This window comes from Pelodiscus sinensis, chromosome 22, assembly GCF_052426305.1.
Source record: "Pelodiscus sinensis isolate ZL-2025 chromosome 22, ASM5242630v1, whole genome shotgun sequence".
Lineage (NCBI taxonomy): Eukaryota > Metazoa > Chordata > Testudines > Trionychidae > Pelodiscus > Pelodiscus sinensis.
Window position 1 is genome coordinate 27,228,833 of NC_143073.1, and position 21,673 is coordinate 27,250,505.

The following is a 21,673-nucleotide window of genomic DNA, read 5'->3' on the forward strand; positions in this document are numbered from 1 at the left end:
AGCGCGGGCGACAAGATAACGGGCGCCAATCAGCGAGGAGCGCGGGAAAGAGAGCTGGTCTCGCGCCGGGCTGAAGGCAGCTAACAGCTGAGGCGCGAGGGCAGGGGAGGGAACAGAACAGCCCCGCCCCCGGGGGCCGGTCGGCCACGCCCACTTCGCGAGGGGAGGGGGAGAAGGGGAAGGCGTACTCGGGCCGTTGGAGGAGGGGCATGGAGGTGGGGGCGGGGAGGGGCATTGGGGAAGGGGAGTTGCGGGTGGGGGGTCTTGAGGGGGTGGCGGGGGGGGTCTTTAGGAGCATTGAGGGGATAGGTCCCTGGCTGGGGGGGAGGGGCTCAGAGGGGGGAGCCTGTAGGGGATGGGGAGGGGCTCAGAGGGGGAGCCTGTAGGGGATGGGGGAGGGGCTCAGAGGGGGGAGCCTGTAGGGGATGGGGAGGGGCTCAGAGGGGGAGCCTGTAGGGGATGGGGAGGGGCTCAGAGGGGGGAGCCTGTAGGGGATGGGGAGGGGCTCAGAGGGGGAGCCTGTAGGGGATGGGGAGGGGCTCAGAGGGGCGGGGCCTGTAGGGGATGGGGGAGGGGCTCAGAGGGGGAGCCTGTAGGGGATGGGGAGGGGCTCAGAGGGGGAGCCTGTAGGGGATGGGGGAGGGGCTCAGAGGGGCGGGGCCTGTAGGGGATGGGGGAGGGACTCAGAGGGGGAGCCTGTAGGGGATGGGGGAGGGGCTCAGAGGGGCGGGGCCTGTAGGGGATGGGGGAGGGGCTCAGAGGGGGAGCCTGTAGGGGATGGGGGAGGGGCTCAGAGGGGCGGGGCCTGCGGGGGATGGGGAGGGGCTCAGAAGAGCAGTGCCTGGGGGATTTGGGGGGGTTGAGGGGAGGGGCTCAGAGGGGCGGGGCCTGCGGGGGATGGGGGAGGGGCTCAGAGGGGCGGGGCCTGCGGGGGATGGGGGGCTGAGGGGAGGGGCTCAGAGGGGCGGGGCCTGTAGGGGATGGGGAGGGGCTCAGAGGAGCGGGGCCTGCGGGATTGGGGGGGGTGAGGGGAGGGGTCCCTGGATGAACTGAGAGGAGGGATCTGGTGTCAGCGAGGGCAGGATCCCAGGGGTGCTGGGGGAGGGTCTTAGAGGGATCCAGGTGCAGACACCCCCCACGCAGAAAGGCCCACGGATTCAGTGCAGAGAGCTTGGTGCAGGCTCACTGCCCCCCCCACCTCCTGCCCCGTCCCCCCTTCACTCCCCCCCCACACTTTGTGAGCCAAGGTGCTGGGGTCTCAGCGCAGGCTCCTGCCTAGCTAGTGCCTGGCACCCTTGGGTGGAAGCCTCCTTCCTTTCACCCCTGCCCAGGCTGCTGCCTGGCCCCTCACAGCAGACCGGCTGAGGGCTGACCATGGGGCCTGTGCCCTGCCTCAGCCTTTGTGGGTTTCCCCGCAGGGCGCTCCGAGGACAGGGCCTGGCGCTCTCCAGGCTCCTCCTGGCTGGGCAGACCCAGCAGCCTGTGACCTGTCTGGCCAGCAGCACTAAGGCAAGGGGGCAGGGCTGGGTGGCTGGCAGGGGACTCTAAGCTCTCTAACATTGCCCTTGCTCCTTGCAACAGGAGCTGCAGCCGGCATGAATCCCTGCAGCAGAAGAGGGGCAGGGGATGAGAGCAGCCGTGCCCCCTGTGGCTCCCAGCTGATGGCAGCAGAGCCGGGACACAATGGTGCTGGGCAGAGACCCGGACGAGTCCAGCGCCGTAAAACGAAACGGGAGCGCAACTCCGCCAGGTTCGGCAGGAACGCCGCAGCGGAGCAGAGGCCTGGCGGCAGGGTGCCTCAGAGGGTGCTGCCCCCGGGCTGGGGCTCGCACGGTGCTGGCTATGCCAAGTCCATCCCGCTGGAAGCCACCAGGAAGGTCTCCAGCTCCCTGCCGGTCATCATAACGCAGCACAGGCTCAGCCAGCACCTGGGCATGTTTAACAGGGAGGTGAAATCAGCGGACATTGAGAGGTTGCTGGGTCCCCAAAGCGAGCGAGAGACAAGTCCTGGCATTCCTGGTGCACTCTGCCAGGCTTGGGAACCCTGCCCTCCTGGCCAGGCGAGCTTTCCGGACAGGCAGCCTGGGGCCAGCACGCCTGCCCCCTGCACAACTGGCAAAGGGCCTCACACTACCCCTGCTGCCAGGGAGCCGGGCCCCAGCCACTCGGAAACCGTGGTGCTGGAGACAGGACGAGCTCCCCCGGCCGAGAAGGAGAATGTCCCTCCAAAAGGAGCCGTCACAAGGGAGCCGAGCCCCCACCCAGGTGCCGTCACAAGGGAGCTGAGCCCCCACCCAGGTGCCGTCACAAGGGAGCCGAGCCCCCACCCAGGTGCCGTCACAAGGGAGCTGGCCCGGGAACTGCAAACCCGTCTTGACCTGACGTCGATGTTCCTGGGACGCAACTTAGTCAGCGAGCAGCGCCAGACGATACTCCGCCTCCTGCTGGACCGGCACCAAACCCTGCCCAGTCTCGCTGCCCTGGTGGTGCATGACAGGCGGGCAGGTGACTCTGCCCTGGGAGGTACAGGCCTGGCCTGTGGCCAAGCAGGCGGGGCTCAGCCCACTGGTGGCATCGCTGCAGTGTCCCAAGCTAGGAAGGGACTGGCTCTGGGAGGGGAGACTTTCCAGTGTCCCGGGGGTGGGGTGAAGGTTCAGTAGGTGACACTCTCCTAGCAGGCAGTGGGGGCCTAGGGGCAGGGGCCCTCGCTCTCCTGGCAGTGAGCTGGCCCCAATGCCCCGTGCAGCACTAAACCTTTATGGGACACACCCCAGCTCCTGGGTCTGACCCCAGAGTTAGGGCACCACCTTGCTGCTCTGGCCAGGCACAGCTCATGCAGTTCCACTCTGGCCCCTCATCTCCTCTGCACTTGCCTTAGTTCGCATCCCCCCCAGTGGGAGCAGCGGCTCCCTGGGCTAGCCCCTGGGATCTGGGCTGGGTGGGGTACAGAATGGGTAACCCCTCTCCCCCGGCAGTGGGAGCAGCGGCCCCCTGGGCTAGCCCCTGGGATCTGGGCTGGGTGGGGTACAGAATGGGTAACCCCTCTCCCCCCCAGTGGGAGCAGCGGCTCCCTGGGCTAGCCCCTGGGATCTGGGCTGGGTGGGGTACAGAATGGGTAACCCCTCTCCCCCGGCAGTGGGAGCAGCAGCTCCCTGGGCTAGCCCCTGGGATCTGGGCTGGGTGGGGTACAGAATGGGTAACCCCTCTCCCCCGGCAGTGGGAGCAGCGGCCCCCTGGGCTAGCCCCTGGGATCTGGGCTGGGTGGGGTACAGAATGGGTAACCCCTCTCCCCCGGCAGTGGGAGCAGCGGCCCCCTGGGCTAGCCCCTGGGATCTGGGCTGGGTGGGGTACAGAATGGGTAACCCCTCTCCCCCGGCTGTGGGAGCAGCGGCTCCCTGGGCTAGCCCCTGGGATCTGGGCTGGGTGGGGTACAGAATGGGTAACCCCTCTCCCCCGGCAGTGGGAGCAGCGGCCCCCTGGGCTAGCCCCTGGGATCTGGGCTGGGTGGGGTACAGAATGGGTAACCCCTCTCCCCCGGCAGTGGGAGCAGCGGCCCCCTGGGCTAGCCCCTGGGATCTGGGCTGGGTGGGGTACAGAATGGGTAACCCCTCTCCCCCGGCTGTGGGAGCAGCGGCTCCCTGGGCTAGCCCCTGGGATCTGGGCTGGGTGGCAGATTTGGGTATTTCCCCACAGGCAGGAGCAGTGACTCCCCTATGCTAACCCCTGGGTTCTGGGGGTGGGAGGTGTACAGATTGGAGTATCCCCTGGTGGTGGGAGCAGTGACTCCCCTGTACTAGCTGCTGGGTTCTCAATGTGTGTGTGGGGTACAGAGTGGGTTACCCCCCTCCCCCGGTGGTGGGAGCAGTGACTGCCTGTGCTAGCCCCTGGGGTTCTGGGTGTGGGGGGGTACGGTTTGGGTTACCCCTCCCCTGGCATGGGAGCAGTGACTGCCTGTGCTAGCCCCTGGGGTTCTGGGTGTGGGGGGGTACAGAGTGGGTTACCCCCCTCCCCCGGCGGTGGGAGCAGTGACTGCCTGTGCTAGCCCCTGGGGTTCTGGGTGTGGCGGGGTACGGTTTGAGTTACCCCTCCCCCGGCGGTGGGAGCAGTGACTCCCTGTGCTAGGCCCTGGGGTTTGGGTGTGTGGGGGGGTACGGTTTGGGTTACCCCTCCCCCGGCGGTGGGAGCAGTGACTGCCTGTGCTAGCCCCTGGGGTTCTGGGTGTGGGGGGGTACGGTTTGGGATACCCCTCCCCAGGCGGTGGGAGCAGTGACTCCCTGTGCTAGGCCCTGGGGTTCTGGGTGTGTGGGGGTACGGTTTGGGTTACCCCTCCCCCGGCGGAGCAGTGACTCCCTGTGCTAGCCCCTGGGGTTCTGGGTGTGGGGGGGTACAGAGTGGGTTACCCCCCTCCCCCGGCGGTGGGAGCAGTGACTCCCTGTGCTAGCCCCTGGGGTTCTGGGTGTGGGGGGGTACGGTTTGGGTTACCCCTCCCCCGGCGGTGGGAGCAGTGACTCCCTGTGCTAGCCCCTGGGGTTCTGGGTGTGGGGGGGTACGGTTTGGGTTACCCCTCCCCTGGTGGTGGGGGCAGTGACTCCCTGTGCTAGCCCCTGGGGTTCTGGGTGTGGGGGGGTACGGTTTGGGTTACCCCTCCCCCGGTGGTGGGGGCAGTGACTCCCTGTGCTAGGCCCTGGGGTTCTGGGTGTGGGGGGGTACGGTTTGGGTTACCCCTCCCTTGGTGGTGGGGGCAGTGACTCCCTCTGCTAGCCCCTGGGGTTCTGGGTGTGGGGGGGTACGGTTTGGGTTACCCCTCCCCCGGTGGTGGGGGCAGTGACTCCCTGTGCTAGCCCCTGGGGTTCTGGGTGTGGGGGGGGTACGGTTTGGGTTACCCCTTCCCCGGTGGTGGGGGCAGTGACTGCCTGTGCTAGCCCCTGGGGTTCTGGGTGTGGGGGGGTACCGTTTGGGTTACCCCTCCCCTGGTGGTGGGGGCAGTGACTCCCTGTGCTAGCCCCTGGGGTTCTGGGTGTGGGGGGGTACGGTTTGGGTTACCCCTCCCCCGGTGGTGGGGGCAGTGACTCCCTGTGCTAGGCCCTGGGGTTCTGGGTGTGGGGGGGTACGGTTTGGGTTACCCCTCCCCCGGCAGTGGGAGCAGCGACTCCCTGTGCTAGGCCTTGGGGTTCTGGGTGTGGGGGGGTATGGTTTGGGTTACCCCTCCCCCGGTGGTGGGGGCAGTGACTCCCTGTGCTAGCCCCTGGGGTTCTGGGTGTGGGGGGGTATGGTTTGGGTTACCCCTCCCCCGGTGGTGGGGGCAGTGACTCCCTGTGCTAGGCCCTGGGGTTCTGGGTGTGGGGGGGTACGGTTTGGGTTACCCCTCCCCCGATGGTGGGAGCAGTGACTCCCTGTGCTAGCCCCTGGGGTTCTGGGTGTGGGGGGGTACGGTTTGGGTTACCCCTCCCCCGATGGTGGGAGCAGTGACTCCCTGTGCTAGCCCCTGGGGTTCTGGGTGTGGGGGGGTACGGTTTGGGTTACCCCTCCCCCGGCGGTGGGAGCAGTGACTCCCTGTGCTAGCCCCTGGGGTTCTGGGTGTGGGGGGGTACGGTTTGGGTTACCCCTCCCCCGGCGGTGGGGGCAGTTACTCCCTGTGCTAAGCCCTGGGGTTCTGGGTGTGGGGGGGTATGGTTTGGGTTACCCCTCCCCCGGCGGTGGGAGCAGTGACTCCCTGTGCTAGCCCCTGGGGTTCTGGGTGTGGGGGGGTACAGTTTGAGTTACCCCTCCCCTGGTGGTGGGGGCAGTGACTCCCTGTGCTAGCCCCTGGGGTTCTGGGTGTGGGGGGGTACGGTTTGGGTTACCCCTCCCCCGGCGGTGGGAGCAGTGACTCCCTGTGCTAGGCCCTGGGGTTCTGGGTGTGTGGGGGGGTACGGTTTGAGTTACCCCTCCCCCGGTGGTGGGGGCAGTGACTCCCTGTGCTAGGCCCTGGGGTTCTGGGTGTGTGGGGGGGTACGGTTTGAGTTACCCCTCCCCCGGTGGTGGGAGCAGTGACTCCCTGTGCTAGGCCCTGGGGTTCTGGGTGTGGGGGGGTACGGTTTGGGTTACCCCTCCCCCGGTGGTGGGGGCAGTGACTCCCTGTGCTAGCCCCTGGGGTTCTGGGTGTGGGGGGGTACGGTTTGGGTTACCCCTCCCCCGGCGGTGGGAGCAGTGACTCCCTGTGCTAGCCCCTGGGGTTCTGGGTGTGGGGGGGTACGGTTTGGGTTACCCCTCCCCAGGCAGTGGGAGCAGTGACTCCCTGTGCTAGCCCCTGGGGTTCTGGGTGTGGGGGGGTACAGTTTGGGTTACCCCTCCCCCGGTGGTGGGGGCAGTGACTCCCTGTGCTAGGCCCTGGGGTTCTGGGTGTGGGGGGGTACGGTTTGGGTTACCCCTCCCCAGGCAGTGGGAGCAGTGACTCCCTGTGCTAGGCCCTGGGGTTCTGGGTGTGGGGGGGTACGGTTTGGGTTACCCCTCCCCCGGTGGTGGGGGCAGTGACTCCCTGTGCTAGCCCCTGGGGTTCTGGGTGTGGGGGGGTACGGTTTGGGTTACCCCTCCCCCGGCGGAGCAGCGACTCCCTGTGCTAGGCCCTGGGGTTCTGGGTGTGGGGGGGTACAGTTTGGGTTACCCCTCCCCCGGCGGAGCAGCGACTCCCTGTGCTAGCCCCTGGGGTTCTGGGTGTGGGGGGGTACGGTTTGGGTTACCCCTCCCCCGGCGGAGCAGCGACTCCCTGTGCTAGCCTCTGGGGTTCTGGGTGTGGGGGGGTACGGTTTGGGTTACCCCTCCCCCGGTGGTGGGGGCAGTGACTCCCTGTGCTAGGCCCTGGGGTTCTGACTCCGGGGGTGACAGATTCCCATGCTGCCTGTCACCCTGAGGAGGAGCCTGGCCCACACTTGGTTTGATTCCTGGGTTTGCTGGTCCCTTATTTTCTGCTGCCCTCAGCTCTCCGGGGCCCAGGTGCCAGAGGGCAGGAGCTGCCACTGGATCCGGGCTCGAGCGGCAGCAGGAGCTCGGAGCAGGGCACGGCGGGGAAGCGGAGAAGGGAGCAGGAGCCGCTGTGTTTCGGGAGCCCCAGCCCAGCGCACGTGGTCGTGAAGTGGGTGAGTGGCCTAGCGCCCGAGGGGAGAGCGAGGCCCCGTGGCCACGGGGGGGTGGGGCAAGTTGGCCCAGCGTTGCCGGGAGGGCTGATTGGGGAGACTCGCCACGCCAGACCTGCTGCAGAGCAGCCCCCCCAAAGCGCCCACGCCAGCCCCACAAGCCAGCGGGAGCTAGGCCCCAGGAGGGGTGGAGTCAGCACCCCCCTGGCTGGGCTGCTGTCCTTCCGCTCCGGGACGAGCCGCACCCCTTCTCTTTCCATGCAGGGCGAGGAGCGAGCGACCTGGAGGGACCTGCAATCCCGCAGCGCACGCAAGCCGGCAGCAGCTCCGTCCCGCTCGCCTGGCTCTGCCCCCCACAAATGCACAGGTGCCCCCTCTGGCCCCCAAGCACCAGGCCCCTGGCCCAGAGGGGCTCCATGCTGCGGGGGATCTGTCTGGGAGCCCAGGACCAGGCTGGAGAGAGCCACGGTGGCCTTCAGGCAGGCCCGAAAGGAGAGCGCTGATGAGGGACAGGGCCGTGGGCACTGGCTGCCGTTCGCAGTGGGGGACTCGGGGAATCCCTCACCTCCGGATCCGGCCAGCAGGAGCCCCTGGGCTGAGCCCTCCTGGCCCCTGTGTGGCCACAGATGGAGTCCCGAGCTGTGGCCGGCGTTTCCGACCCAGGCCCATCACCAGAGGTGCCCCCTGGAGCCACACAGTTCCCCGTGCCCGGACGCAGGGCTCAGGACCATGGAGAGAGCCGCTTCGGCCTCCTTTCATGTCTTGAGACGCCTCTGCAGCCCCAGCCAGGCAGGAGAGGCCTCAGCCACTCGGGTGCTGGCCTGGCCTCGGCCCGGGCACAGGGCAGTCTCTGGGGAGCTGTGCTCTGACCCAAAGCTCTCTCTGCAGGCCGCCTTGCTGCACAGGCAGGGGCCTGACCCAGAGCTGCTCCTGACCCCCAGGCAGGCTCGGAGGCCCAGGCATGCCAGCGGCTTGCTGCCCATGCTGGGCAAGCCCAGGGGCTCCTGCCAGAAGCCACCATCCGTGGAGCCAGGGGGCATCCTGGGCTGCCACCAGCCATGGGACTCACGAGCTGCCGCTGGCAGGACCTGGGATGTGCCAGTGGCCGGTGGGGGTGGGGGTGGGGCGAACCAGCTCCCCATGGGGGGGGCCCAGCAGCTCCGTGCACTCCAGCTGCCCATGTCCTTCTTCCCCCCCTCGGAGGCGCTGGAGCACGGCCACTCGCCGCTGCCCGCTCTGCACAGACAGCTGGAGGACAGCAGTCCAGAGGCCTGGGCCTTCCCCCGCATGAAGCTGTACTGAGAGCCTGGCTCGCTGCTCCCGCGGGGCTCCCCCGGCCACCTGAGCAAGCTCCCCAATAAAGGCCGGTTGTTAAGAAGTGGCGCTGTGGGGTTTCCTTGGGCACCGCCCATTCCCAGAGCCTCTGCGCTGCCAGGCCAGCCCGTCGGCAAAGGGCCCTTGCTTGGAGCCAGGAGCCCCCCGAGCAGCACCTGCGCTGCCAGGCCAGCCCGTCGGCAAAGGGCCCTTGCTTGGAGCCAGGAGCCCCCCGAGCAGCACCTGCGCTGCCAGGCCAGCCCGTCGGCAAAGGGCCCTTGCTTGGAGCCAGGAGCCCCCCGAGAAGCACCTGCGCTGCCACAAACAAAGGGCCCCGGACCAGCAGGCGCATCGGGCAGGGAGGCGCCATGATGCCCCCCCCCCATACCCACAGGGAGATGGCTGCCTGCTACGCTGAGCCAAGCACATCCCCTTCTGCTTCCCACTGCCGCCAGCCCCTCTCCTGGGCTGCACAGACAGAGGGACAGACAGACAGATCGATCCCAGGCTGAATGCCCCGTTACTCCCCCGCACAGACGGAGGGACAGACGGACAGATCGATCCCAGGCTGAATGCCCCGTTACTCCCCCGCACAGACGGAGGGACAGACGGACAGATCGATCCCAGGCTGAATGCCCCGTTACTCCCCCGCACAGACGGAGGGATGGACGGACGGATCGATCCCAGGCTGAATGCCCCGTTACTCCCCCGCACAGACGGAGGGATGGATGGACAGATCGATTCCCATGCTGAATACCCCATTACTGTCCTGCACAGATGGAGGGATGGACGGACAGATCGATCCCAGGCTGAATGCCCCGTTACTCCCCCACAGAGACGGAGGGATGGATGGACGGATTGATCCCAGGCTGAATGCCCCGTTACTCCCCCGCACAGATGGAGGGATGGACGGACGGAGGGATGGACGGACGGATCGATCCCAGGCTGAATGCCCCTTTACTCCCCCTCACAGATGGAGGGATGGATGGACAGATCGATCCCAGGCTGAATGCCCCGTTACTCCCCCGCACAGACAGCTGGATGGACAGACAGATCAATCCCAGATTGAATGCCCCGTTACTCCCCCGCACAGACGGAGGGAATGACGGACAGATTGATTCCCAGGCTGAATGCCCCGTTACTCCCCCGCACAGACGGAGGAATGGACGGACGGATCGATCCCAGGCTGAATGCCCCGTTACTCCCCCGCACAGACGGAGGGATGGACGGACGGATCGATCCCAGGCTGAATGCCCCGTTACTCCCCCGCACAGACGGAGGGATGGACGGACAGATCAATACCAGGCTGAATGCCCCATTACTCCCCCACACAGATGGAGGGACGAATGGACAGATCGATTCCCATGCTGAATGCCCCGTTACTGTCCTGCGCAGATGGAGGGAGGGACGGACGGACAGATCGATCCCAGGCTGAATGCCCCGTTACTCCCCCGCACAGATGGAGGGATGGACGGACGGACGGATCGATCCCAGGCTGAATGCCCCGTTACTCCCCCACACAGACGGAGGGATGGACGGACGGATCGATCCCAGGCTGAATGCCCCGTTACTCCCCCGCACAGACGGAGGGATGGATGGACGGACGGATCGATCCCAGGCTGAATGCCCCGTTACTCCCCCACACAGACGGAGGGATGGACGGACGGATCGATCCCAGGCTGAATGCCCCGTTTCTGCCCCGCACAGACGGAGGGATGGACGGACAGATCGATCCCAGGCTGAATGCCCCGTTTCTGCCCCGCACAGACGGAGGGATGGACGGACGGACAGATCGATCCCAGGCTGAATGCCCCGTTACTGCCCCGCACAGATGGAGGGACGGACGGACGGATCGATCCCAGGCTGAATGCCCTGTTACTCCCCCGCGCAGACGGAGGGACAGACGGACAGATCGATCCCAGGCTGAATGCCCCGTTACTCCCCTGCGCAGACGGAGGGACGGACGGACGGATCGATCCCAGGCTGAATGCCCCGTTACTCCCCCGCACAGACGGAGGGACGGACAGACAGATCAATCCCAGGCTGAATGCCCCATTACTCCCCCGCACAGACGGAGGGACGGACGGACAGATCGATCCCATGCTGAATGCTGTGGATTGGCTGTCATGCTAGGAGCACTCCTTGCTTTTGTGGTGGCTGTCCCCCCCATTGCCTCCCAGAGGCCATTAGGCAGGGGCAATTAGCTGGGAGTGGGGACTCTCTGCCCCCCCCCTCGGCACTGGGAATGGTTATTTTCTGTTCTCTTGCTCCACCCACCCCAGCCTGCCCTGACCTCCCTGGGCCCGGCTCTCCCAGCATCTCCCCACAGCGTCCTGCAGCCTGTGCGGAGGGGCCGTGGCCAGGCCGCCCAGTAGGGAGCAGGTCTCGCTGATCCCGGCCGGTGTCTCTTGTCCCCTGCAGCCCACCAGTGGCGCAGCGGAGCCGTCACTGCGCAGAGAGAGGCTGGGGACACGGAGCTTTTTATTGGACTGGCTCCCGGGGGGAGGGAGACAAACTTTCCCTCAGGGTCACTGGCCGAAGGGCCGATTAAGGGGCCATGCTGAGGGAGTCTGCATTGCCAGGTGCCAAGCGCAGGAGGCTCGCTGTTCTGAGTGAGGGAGGGGAGCGGGGGCTACTGGTCAGAGCAACGGGGCTGGGAGCCAGGACTCCTGTGTTCTCTGTTGGCTCTGGAGGGGAGTGGGGCTGGTGTCAGAGCAGGAGGGTGCAGGAGCCGTCTGCCCCGGAGCGCTGCGTCCCCTCCTGGGGGCGGCTAGACTGCCCTTGGGCGGGCCATGCGACAGCTTAGCTGCTGTCCGAAGCGCACGCGGAGCTCGGGAAGCGCGGGGGCATAAGGAGTCGCGCCGACCAGCCCTGTCGGGCCGATTTCTGTTGCCTTCCCCCGGCATCTCCTGGGCCTGGAGGCGGATGGGCAGGGCTGCGTCCACAGCCTGTCCTGGGATGAGTTCAGAAGAGGGTGGGTCCCCGGGCCCCGCTCTGCCCTCCCAGAGGCTCACTGGGTCCCACGGGCGGGTGGCTCTCATGCCCACGGGTATGTCTACACTACCCCGCTAGTTCGAACTAGGAGGGTAATGTAGGCATACTGCTCTTGCAAATGAAGCCCGGGATTTGAATTTCCCGGGCTTCATTTGCATAAGCGGGGAGCCGCCATTTTTAAATCCCCGCTGGTTCGAACCCCGTGTAGTGCGGCTACACGGGGCTCGAACTACGTAGTTCGGACTAGGCTTCCTATTTCGAACTACCGGTACACCTCGTGGAACTAGGGCGTGGACCAAGGTGTACCGGTAGTTCGGAATAGGAACCTAGTTCGAACTACCTAGTTCGAGCCCCGTGTAGCCGCACTACACGGGGTTCGAACCAGCGGGGATTTAAAAATGGCGGCTCCTGCTTATGCAAATGAAGCCCGGGAAATTCAAATCCCGGGCTTCATTTGCAAGCGCGGTATGCATACATTACCCTCCTAGTTCGAACTAGCGGGGTAGTGTAGACAGACCCTAAGGGAGCCAGTGCCAGAGCTCCCTTGTACAGAGGAGCAGGCGGCTGCTTGCGGCGGAGGCGGGGTATTGCTGGAGCCTGGGGGCGTGGGAGCTGCCCAGGGCAGAGCTGCAGTGGGAGCGCCCGTTTCCTAGCCAAGCTGGGACACGGACTCTAGCAGCGGCTCATCTCCCCCGTCCAGGGGGTGCAGCTCCTCGTCCTCTTCCGCGCAGCGGCCTCGCAGAGCCTTCCGCAGCTTGCTCCAGAAGAGCGGCTGGGCTGCCGGCTCCGGGGGCCAGCTGATGTAGGTCTTCCTGAGCATCACCTTGCGCATGCGGTGGTAGGCAGAGAGCTCCCTTTCGGGGATGGCCTCCAGGAACACCATGACCAGGACGTCCTTGAGCTCCTCGAAGAGCCGGTAGCTGGCCAGCTGGATCTCCAGAGAGCACCACTCGCTCTGCAGGTAGCTGCGGCTGATGACGCAGATGGTCTTGCGGCTGTGGTAGATGCTGTCCACGATGTTGTCGACGATGCTCTTGCCCACCTCGAAGTCCCGGTGGTGGAGGCAGAGGCGGAAGGAGCCCTGACTGCTCTCCAGGCCCGGCACCAGCTGCTCCAGCACCCAGCCCTCGTCGGCGGAGTTGTAGGAGACGAAGGCGTCGTACTGGAAGGACTCCCCGTCCTGCCGGCGCCAGTGCTCGTTGGCCCAGGAGCGCAGGATGTAGAAGTGGTACTTGAGCCGCCAGTAGGCCCGGTGGTGGAGCAGGGGCAGCAGCGTGAGGAGCAGCAGCACCGGGGCGGTGGCGGAGAACAGGTAGAGCCCGGCGTCGAGGAAGCAGACGTGCGTGTCGAAGCTGTACACGTAGCCCAGTGGCTGGTGGGACCCGCAGGAGTAGTTGTAGAGGTAGACCACCTGCACCGGCGCGCTGGCCAGCCACCGCTGGAAGGCCAGGTTCTCGCAGGTGCAGCTCAGGGGGCACTTGCGCAGGTCCAGGTACCGTAGCGCGCCCAGTGCGCGGGCCACGCTCGCATTGAAGGTCTGCAGCTGGTTCTTGGCCAGCAGCAGCGAGGTCAGGTTGCCGAGGTTCCCGAACACCTCCAGCGTCAGCGAGTGGAGCCCCACGTTCTCCAGGTTCAGCCTCTGCAGGCAGACGAGGCTTTTGAAGATCCCGGGCGGCAGATCCTGCATCCCGTTGCTGCTGTCGGCCAGGCTCAAGTACTGCAGCTGCCGGAGGTCGTCGAAGGCGTCCGGGGAGATGGACAGCAGCTTGTTCTCGGCCAGGAAGAGCTCGCGCAGGGCGCTCAGGCCCCGGAAGAACTGTGGCGGGATGATCTTCATGCCGTACGGCCGCTGGCCTGGCAGCTTGAGGTCATAGAGCCTGTGCAGGTACCGGAAGGGCGGGGGCTTGTGCTGCCTCTTGGTGATGTATTCCAGGCTGTTGCCCCCCAGGTCCAGCACCTGCAGCGTGGCCTGCACCGGGCGGAACTCATCACTGCTGATCTCCTTGATGTGGTTGCCGTCCAGGTAGAGCTTGGTGAGGCTGTGCAGCCCGCAGAGCGACTGGCTGCCCAAGCGGCGGATGTTGTTGCCCCCCAGGTCCAGGATCTGCAGCCGGCTGAGGCTGCTGAAGACGCAGGGGAACAGGACGGAGACGCGGTTGTTACGGAGGTTGAGCGTGACGAGGCTGCGCAGGTCGGCAAAGCTGGGCCTGTAGAGGTCGGTCAGCAGGTTGTTGTCCAGCCGCAGCTCCGTGAGGGCGCGCAGGCCCTTCAGGGCGTGCTTGTGCAGGTAGGCGATGGTGTTGATGTTGAGGTGCAGGGTGCGCAGGCGGGGGGCGTACCGGAACGCCCAGTGCTGCACCGAGAGGATGCGGTTGTAGCGGAAGCTGATGTTCTGCAGCGCCTCCAAGGAGGTGGAGTCATGGCAGGGCCCCAGGTGGTTCAGCAGGTTGTGTTCCACCACCAGGCTCTGCAGGGCGCCGTGCTGCTCCTCCCCCAGCAGCCAGTCCGCACAGCGCAGCGACCGGAGCTTGTTCCACGAGAGGTCCAGAGCCCGGACGGGCGGGCACGCGGAGAAGGGCTTGCCCTCCAGCTCCTGGATGCCGTTGCTCTGCAGCAGGAGGCGTCGGACTGTCCCGTTGCCCAGGTGCTGGCACAGCCGGCTCACCCCCTCCCTGCCCAGGCGCAGGCCGGAGTAGTCCAGGCTGGACGGAGGCAGGCGGGACACGTTCAGCAGATCGAAGACATCCAGGGGGTTCCCCTTCAGCAGCAGGTAGCGGAGCTTCTGGAGCTGGGTGCCGGCAAAGGAAGTGACGTTGGAGATGTTGTTATAGGCCAGGTCGAGGCGCCTGACGTGGCGCAGGAGCTGGGGGCCACTGTCCACGGCCTGCAGCGAATTGTTGCACAGATGCAGGGTAGAGAGGGAGGGAGGCAGCAGGCAGCAGGAGCTGAGAGAACTCAGGTTACTGTGGCACAAGTTCAGCACCCGCAGCCTCAGCAAGCCCTGCAGGCGGCAGGCCACCTCGTCGAAGCTGGCCAGGCGGCTGGAGAACAAGTCCAGGGTGTGCAGGTGGCCCAAGGGCTGCAGGGCACTGGGGTGCATCGTGCTGAGGGGGTTGTGCTGCAGGAAGAGGTGGGTGAGGTTGCTCAGGCCGTGCAAGGCCCCTTCGGACAGGTTGGTCAGGCGGTTGTAGGACAGGTTGAGCGTGACCAAGGCCCCGAGGTTCTCGAAAGCCCCGTCCTCAATCATCTCCAGGCGGTTGTAGGCCAGGCCCAGCTTGCGCAGCTGGGGCAGGTGGCGGAAGCTGGCCGCAGGCAGGCGGCGGATGGAGTTGTGGGAGATGTTGACGGCCGTGGCGCTGGCCGGCAGGTCGTCCACGGCGCTCGCTACGTCGCTCAGGAACCGCTGGATGCACCGGAAGCTGCGCGGGTCGACCATGGACTGGATGCAGTTCCTGAAGCCGTAGGCGGATGCGCCGGGCACAAGGAGCAGCAGCGAGGCCAGGAGGGGAAAGCTGGGCTCCATGCTCCCTCCCGAAGCTAGAGGCTCTTCACTGCCACGGAGACCTAGAGCCAGACAGTCAGTGTGAGCCTCTGCTCTCCCCTGCCTGGAGAGAGGGCAGCACGCTCTGAATGGGGCGCCCTTTGGGGGGCAGGACCTTGGCTCTAGGGGTCTGTCTACACTACAGCCGTTAGTTCGAATTAACTTTCACAGGGGCTACACACGAGCGCTTAATTCTAACTAGGGAAACCTCATTCTACAAGGACTAAGCCTAGTTCCAATTAAGGGCTGCGTAGCCACTTCATTCGAACTAGTGGGAGGCTCGCCCTTCTGGGTACGTCTACACTGCCACTCTAGTTCGAACTAGGATGGCTAATGTCGGCATTCGAAGTTGCAAATGAAGCCCGGGATTTAAATATCTCAGGCTTCATTGCATCTTGCCGGGCGCCGCCATTTTTAAATCCCCGTTAGTGCGGACTCTGTGCCCGCGGCTCCACGCGGCTCCACGCGGCTCCACGCGGCACGGAGTAGGTAGTTCAGATTAGGCTCTCTAATCCCAACTACCGGTACACCTCGTTCCACGTTCCACGAGTACGGTAGTTGGAATTAGAGAGCCTAATTCGATGCAAGATGAAAATGAAGCTCGGGATATTTAAATCCCAGGCTTCATTTGCAACTTCGAATGCCGACATTAGCACTAGGTTGGCAGTGTAGACATACCCTCCCAGCTTGCCCTGGTGGCCACTCTGGCCCAAACCAGGGAAACTCTTTTGACCCCGTGTGACGTAGTGGGGGTACTTGCTGGGCTGTGGTGACCCCTGCTGTCTGGTGCAAGACCCAGCAGGGAAAGCCTCACTAGGCAGAGGTGCCAAACTTGTTGAACCAGTGGCCAGACACCCCCCATGGAGAGGAACAAAGGAAGGTGGATGCTGCCCTGGCTGGGGGGCAGGGCTGGTGGAGGGTTAGTTAGTTCCTGGCTGGAAGGCAGGGAATAAGGAGCTGGGGAGGGGGCTGGGACTCCCCTATCTCAAGGGGGGGCACTGAGGCCTCTTAGCCCCAGTTCCTGTAACCAGATTACATCTGTGCTGGGCTGAGCTGGAGGAGCAATAAACCACCCTCAATTCCACTGGCTGGTGCAGTCTGTTTGTGCCATTGCAGGGTGCGGGAGACGGGGAACCCCCAACGCACCGTCACACCCCCTCCCGGCCCTGGAGCCCTTAAAGGGGCACGGTCTGGCTACAGTGCTTGTGCCAGTTGCAAGCCTGCCAGAACCCAGCCCTCCACCTCTTCCTGGGACCAGGCTGGCGGCTCCCAGGAGCCTTCCCAGGGCCGCAAGAGGCGGGCGCCCGCCTGGTCTAGTGCGGAGATCGTGGACCTCATCCAGGTTTGGGGGGAGGCCTCCAACGTCCACGACCTCCGCACTAGGCACAGGAAGGCGGCCGTCTAGGGCAGGAGAGCTGCCAGCCTGGCCACCAAAGGCCACATGCGAACCCAGGAGCAGGTTTGCATGAAAATCAAGTTAGTTCAGTGAGACCCCAGACCCTGAGCCCTGAGCTTAGAACATAAGAACGGCCGCACTGGGTCAGACCAAAGGTCCATCTAGCCCAGTAGCCTGTCTGCCGACAGCGGCCAGCACCAGGTACCCCGGAGGGGATGGACCGAAGACAATGACCAAGCGATTTGTCTCGTGCCATCCCTCTCCAGCCTTCCACAAACAGAGCCAGGGACACCGTTCCTACCCCCTGGCTAATAGCACTCCATGGACACAACCTCCATGAATTTATCTAACTTCGCTTTAAACTCTGTTAGGGTACGTCTACACTACAACGTTAATTCGAACTAACTTACTTCGAATTAATTAATTCAAACTAAGCTAATTCGAACTAACGGATCCAGACTAAAAAACTAGTTCGAATTAGCGTTTTGCTAATTCCAACTAGCAAGTCCACACTGAGTGGACCCTGAACCAGGCTTAAGGATGGCCGGAAGCAGTGCCGGCAGGGCATCAGATGAGGACTTAGAGCGTGGAGATGCTGTCTCAGGCTAGCCGAGGGCTGTGCTTAAAGGGTCCCGACCCCCACCCCGGACAGACAGTTCTCAGGGGTGCCCCGCTTGCAAAGCAGTCCTGGCTTGGATTGCCCGGAGTACCCACACAGGGCACATCACACCACTCGGCCATCAGCCCGGCTGCACTTGCCGCAGGCTGCCATCTGCGGAGAGGGGGTAATTGGGGGGGCTGCAGGAGAGCTTCCACCCCCAGTAGCCTGCAGAGCCAGCCCAGTCCTCCCCATCAGGGGCGCGTACCCCATTCCTCCCTCACCTCCTTCCACTTACCCTTCCCTAGCCCCTCTTGATGTACAAAATAAAGGACAATTGTGTTCAAAAATGGAATCTGTCTTTATTGAACAAAACTGGGGGAGACTGGGAAAAGGAGATGGGAGAGGGGAAGAGAAAGGCTGGGAGAGGGGAGGGCAACTAACATGATCAGGGGTTGGGAACAGGTCCCAGATGAAGAAATGCTACAGAGACTGGGACTGTTCAGCTTAGAAAAGAGGAGATGGAGCGGGGACAGGATAGAGGTCTCTAAAAGCAGGGGTTGGGTGGAGAGGGTGCATTCAGAAAAGTTCTTCCTGAGTTCCCATAAAGAAGGACTAGAGGACACCAAAGGAAAGGAACGGGTAGCAGGCTTCAAACTAGTAAGAGAAAGTTGTTGTTCACAAAGCAAATAGTTAACCTGCGGAATTCCTTGCTGCAGGAGGCTGTGAAGGCTAGAACTAGAACAGAGTTTAAAGAGAAGTGAGATCAAGTCATGGAGGTTGGGTCCATGGAGTGGTATTAGCCAGGGGGTAGGAGTGGTGTCCCTGCCCAAGGTTTGTGGAAGGCTGGAGAGGGATGGCACGAGACAAATGGCTTGGTCACTGTCTTCGGTCCATCCCCTCCAGGGTCCCTAGGGTTGGCCGCTGTCAGCAGACAGGCTACTGGGCTAGATGGACCTTTGGTCTGACCCAGGACGGCCATTGTAAGCTCAGGGCTCAGGGTCGGGGGTCTCATTCGATCACCTTGATTTTCATGCACACTTGCTCCTGGGTGGCCAGGCTGGCAGCTCTCCTGCCCTAGACGGAGGCCCACGATGTCCGCACTAGCCCAGGCGGGCGCCTGCCTCTTGCGGTCCCGGGCAAGCTCCCGGGAGCTGCCAGCCTGGTCCCGGCAAGAGGGGGTGGGCTGGGGGGCATCGGGTGGGTGGCTCTGTGCCGTGTCAGGTGCAGGGTCTGCTGGCTGGGTGCTGGCAGGCTTGCACCTGGCATGGGCACCATAGCCAGCCTGTGCCCCTTTAAGGGATCCGGGGCCGGGAGGGGGGCAGATGAGTTTCCCTGGTGTTGGCTAGAGTGGCCACCAGGGAAACCTGGGGAGGGCTAGCCTCCCACTAGTTCGAATGAAGGGGCTACACACCCCTTAATTCGAACTAGCTAGTTCGAACTAGGCTTAATCCTCGTAAAATGAGGTTTTCCTAGTTCGAACTAAGCGCTCCGCTAGTTCGAATTTAATTCTAACTAGCGTAGCGCTAGTGTAGCGCTTATTAAAGTTAGTTTGAACTAACGTCTGTTAGTTCTAACTAACTTTGTAGTGTAGACATACCCTTATAGTCCTAGCCTTCACAGCCTCCTGTGGCAAGGAGTTCCACAGGTTGACTATGTGCTGTGTGAAGAAGAAATTCTGCTGATTAGTTTTAAACCTGCTACCCATTAATTTCATTTGGTGTCCTCTAGTCCTTATATTATGGACTTTTCTTTATCCGCCCTCTCCACACCACTCATGATTTTATAGACCTCTATCATATCCCCCCTCAGTCTCCTCTTTTCTAAGCTGAAAAGTCCCAGTCTCTTTAACCTCTCCTCATATGGGGCCTGTTCCAAACCTCTAATCATTGTAGCTGTCCTTTTCTGAACCCTTTCCAAGGCGAAAACCTCTTTTCTGGGGTGAGGAGACCACACCTGTACACAGTACTGAAGATATGGCGTCCCATAGTTTGATACTTCCCCTCCTCCTTCTTCCCCTGGCTTCCCCCTTCCAGCTCCCTCCTCCCAGGTTTCCACCTCCCCTCTCCCACCCTCTCTCTTCCCCTCTTCCACCTCCTTTTCCCAGTCTCCCCAGAGGTTAATCCCCCCCCAGTTTTGTTAAATAAAGAGAGTTTCTATTATTGAACACACGTGTCCTTTATTTTGTACATCAGGAAGGGGGGCTAGGGGGGGTAAGTGAAAGGGGGTGAGGGAGGAATGGGGTACGAGCCCCCGATGGGGAGGACTGGGGTGGCTCTGCAGGCTCCTCGGGGTGCAAGCTCTCCTGCAGGGCCTCCTGGATCCTGACAGCCCCCCTATTGACCCCCCAGCTGGCAGCCTGCGGCAAGTGCAGCCGGGCTGATGGCCGAGTGCTGTGATGTGCCGAGTGAGGGCACTCAGGGCACTCCAAGCCAGGACTGCTTTGCTGTCCCCCATCGAGGTAGACAGGCAAGTGGGGAACCCTGAGAACTGTCTGTCCAGGGTGGGGGTCGGGTCCCTTTAAGCACAGCCCTCGGCTAGCCTGAGACAGCAGCTCCACGCTCTAAGTCCTAACCTGATGCCCGGCTGGCACTGCTTCCAGCCATCCTTAACCTCGGTTCAGGGTCCACTCAGTGTGGACATGCTAGTTGGAATTAGCAAAATGCTAATTCGAACTAGTTTTTAGGTCTAGTTCCAATTAGCTTAGTTTGAATTAACTAATTCCAATTCGTGCTGTAGTGTAGACATACCCGGGGCAGGGGGGGGCGCATGGCTGATGGGTTTGGCCTCACTGGGTCCCACCTAGGGGCCACCGGAGTCCCCAGACTCACTGCCCCAGCCTGCTGCTGTGGTGCCAGAGGTGGGGGGCAGCGACCCCTCTGGCCGTCCAGGGCCTGCGCGCTGTGGGGCGGGGCTGTGGGAGTTGCCTTGGGGTCACCTGCCAGTCACGGTGGGGGCTGGTGGGGGGAGTAGGGGAGGGGCTGGCAGGGACCAGGACTCTGGGATCCCTCCCAGCACTGGGAGGGCAGTGGGGGCTGGGGGGCAGGACTCCTGGGTTCTGGCCTGGCCTATGTCGCTGCATCCCGCAGCAAATCCCTGTCTTATTCCCGCAGCCCTGGTTACGTGGGGGCTGGTTCTCACCTGGTGCGGCCCTCGCCTCCGGCTCGCTCCGCCTGGCACAGGCTCCCAGCCGGCTCCGCACTGAGCACCAGGGCAGGGGCTGGGTCCCCTCCCAGCGGGGGCAGGGCGGGATTTCTGCCCTGGAGGTGTCTGAGGCTTCGAATGAGGAAGTGCCAGGAGTATCGTTTTCAGTCACATTTTGGATCAGCGCTCGGGGGGGTTCCAGCTGTGCAGAGCCAGGGACAAGAGCAGGGCCAGGCCCCGGCTCCCGGCTCCCGGCTCCCGGCTCCTGGGGGTTCCAGCTGTGCCGAGCCAGGGACAAGAGCAGGGCCAGGCCCCGGCTCCCAGCTCCCAGCTCCTGGCTCCTGGGGGTTCCCACAGTGCAGAGCCAGGGACAAGTGCAGGGCCAGGCCCCGGCTCCCGGCTCCCGGCTCCCGGCTCCCGGCTCCCGGCTCCCGGAGGTTCCCGCTGTGCCGAGCCAGGGACAAGTGCAGGGCCAGGCCGTGCAGGGCCGGTGGGGAAGGCCCCGCAGCCGCTGAGCCGGGCGCACGGCGCCTGATGGCAGCTGCAGGGGGCACTATGCGCCTCTTACAGCTGCCATCTGGCCCCCCCATCGCTTGGCACCCGGGCAGCTGCCTGGCTCGCTCCCCTTAATCCAGCCCTGGGCTGATTCCTTCTCCAGGCAACGACACAGCCCAGACGTGAGGTGGCTACAGGAGTCAGGGCCAGGCAGCCTCAGGCCCCTTGAGACGGGCGCCTGGGTCCCTAAACTCCCCACCCCTGCTTAGTCTGTCCCAGCCAGAAACTGCCCAGCTCCCAGCCGGGTGCCGTCCCCGCCTCCCTCCCTTTGTCTCCCACGGGGAAGAGCCTTGTTCCCTGCCAGGCTGGGCCTGGGTATCTGGCCAATCCACACAGGGTTGCCAGGTGTCCGGTTTTCTACCAGACAGTCCGGTATTTGTCCCATAGGAACATTCAGTAAATACCAGACACGTGCAGTGTGTAATGTGCAGTGTGTAATGTGCAGTGTGTACTGTGCAGTGTGCACTGTGCAGCATGTACTGTGTAGTGTGCAGTGTGTAATGTGCAGTGTGCAGTGTGTACTGTGTAGTGCACAGTGTGTAGTGCACAGTGTGCAGTGTGTACTGTGTAGTGTGCACTGTGCAGTGTGTACTGTGCAGTGTGCAGTGTGTACTGTGTAGTGTGCACTGTGCAGTGTGTACTGTGCAGTGTGCAGTGTGCAGTGTGTACTGTGCAGTGTGCAGTGTGTACTGTGCAGTGTGTACTGTGCAGTGTGCAGTGTGTACTGTGCAGTGTGTACTGTGCAGTGTGCAGTGTGTACTGTGCAGTGTGTACTGTGCAGTGTGTACTGTGCAATATGCAGTGTCAGTAGTTTGTGAATTCCTGGGCACTGGAGGGAAGCCTGGTGGGGGTGGGAGAGCGACTGGGACGCGGAGCACGATTGGTTTTGGGAGCCCTGTGTTGTGCGCAAAAGCTGGGTGGGGCGGGGCGGGGGGGCAGGGACTCCCCGCCACCCCCCATTCCCCGCCCAGCTTCTGCTCACAAGTAAAGGGAGCGCCTGCCGGGGGTGCGGTTGGAAG

At 63.8% G+C, this 21,673-nt stretch overlaps 2 protein-coding genes across 3 annotated transcripts; one reads left to right on the forward strand and one right to left on the reverse strand.

Moving 5' to 3' along the window:
• Nucleotides 1–80: 80 nt before the first annotated feature.
• On the forward strand, nt 81–8,506 carry PRR19 (proline rich 19). 2 transcript variants are annotated; one of them, XM_075914827.2, is made up of 4 exons: nt 81–215; nt 1,582–2,523; nt 6,958–7,115; nt 7,377–8,506. In XM_075914827.2, the coding sequence occupies exons 2-4, from the start codon at nt 1,596–1,598 to the stop codon at nt 8,412–8,414; spliced, it is 2,124 nt and encodes a 707-aa protein (XP_075770942.2). In that variant the 5' UTR covers nt 81–215; nt 1,582–1,595; the 3' UTR covers nt 8,415–8,506. The 2 variants fall into 2 exon arrangements, with proteins under 2 accessions (XP_075770942.2, XP_075770943.2); XM_075914828.2 differs by having other exon boundaries at nt 1,582–2,505.
• A 3,409-nt stretch (nt 8,507–11,915) lies between these two features.
• On the reverse strand, nt 11,916–20,178 carry LOC102453419 (uncharacterized). Its single transcript, XM_075914833.2, has 2 exons — nt 20,097–20,178; nt 11,916–14,984 (listed from the first exon to the last, which is right to left on the reverse strand). The coding sequence occupies exon 2, from the start codon at nt 14,941–14,943 to the stop codon at nt 12,070–12,072; it is 2,874 nt and encodes a 957-aa protein (XP_075770948.2). The 5' UTR covers nt 14,944–14,984; nt 20,097–20,178; the 3' UTR covers nt 11,916–12,069.
• Between the last annotated feature and the right edge of the window lie 1,495 nt (nt 20,179–21,673).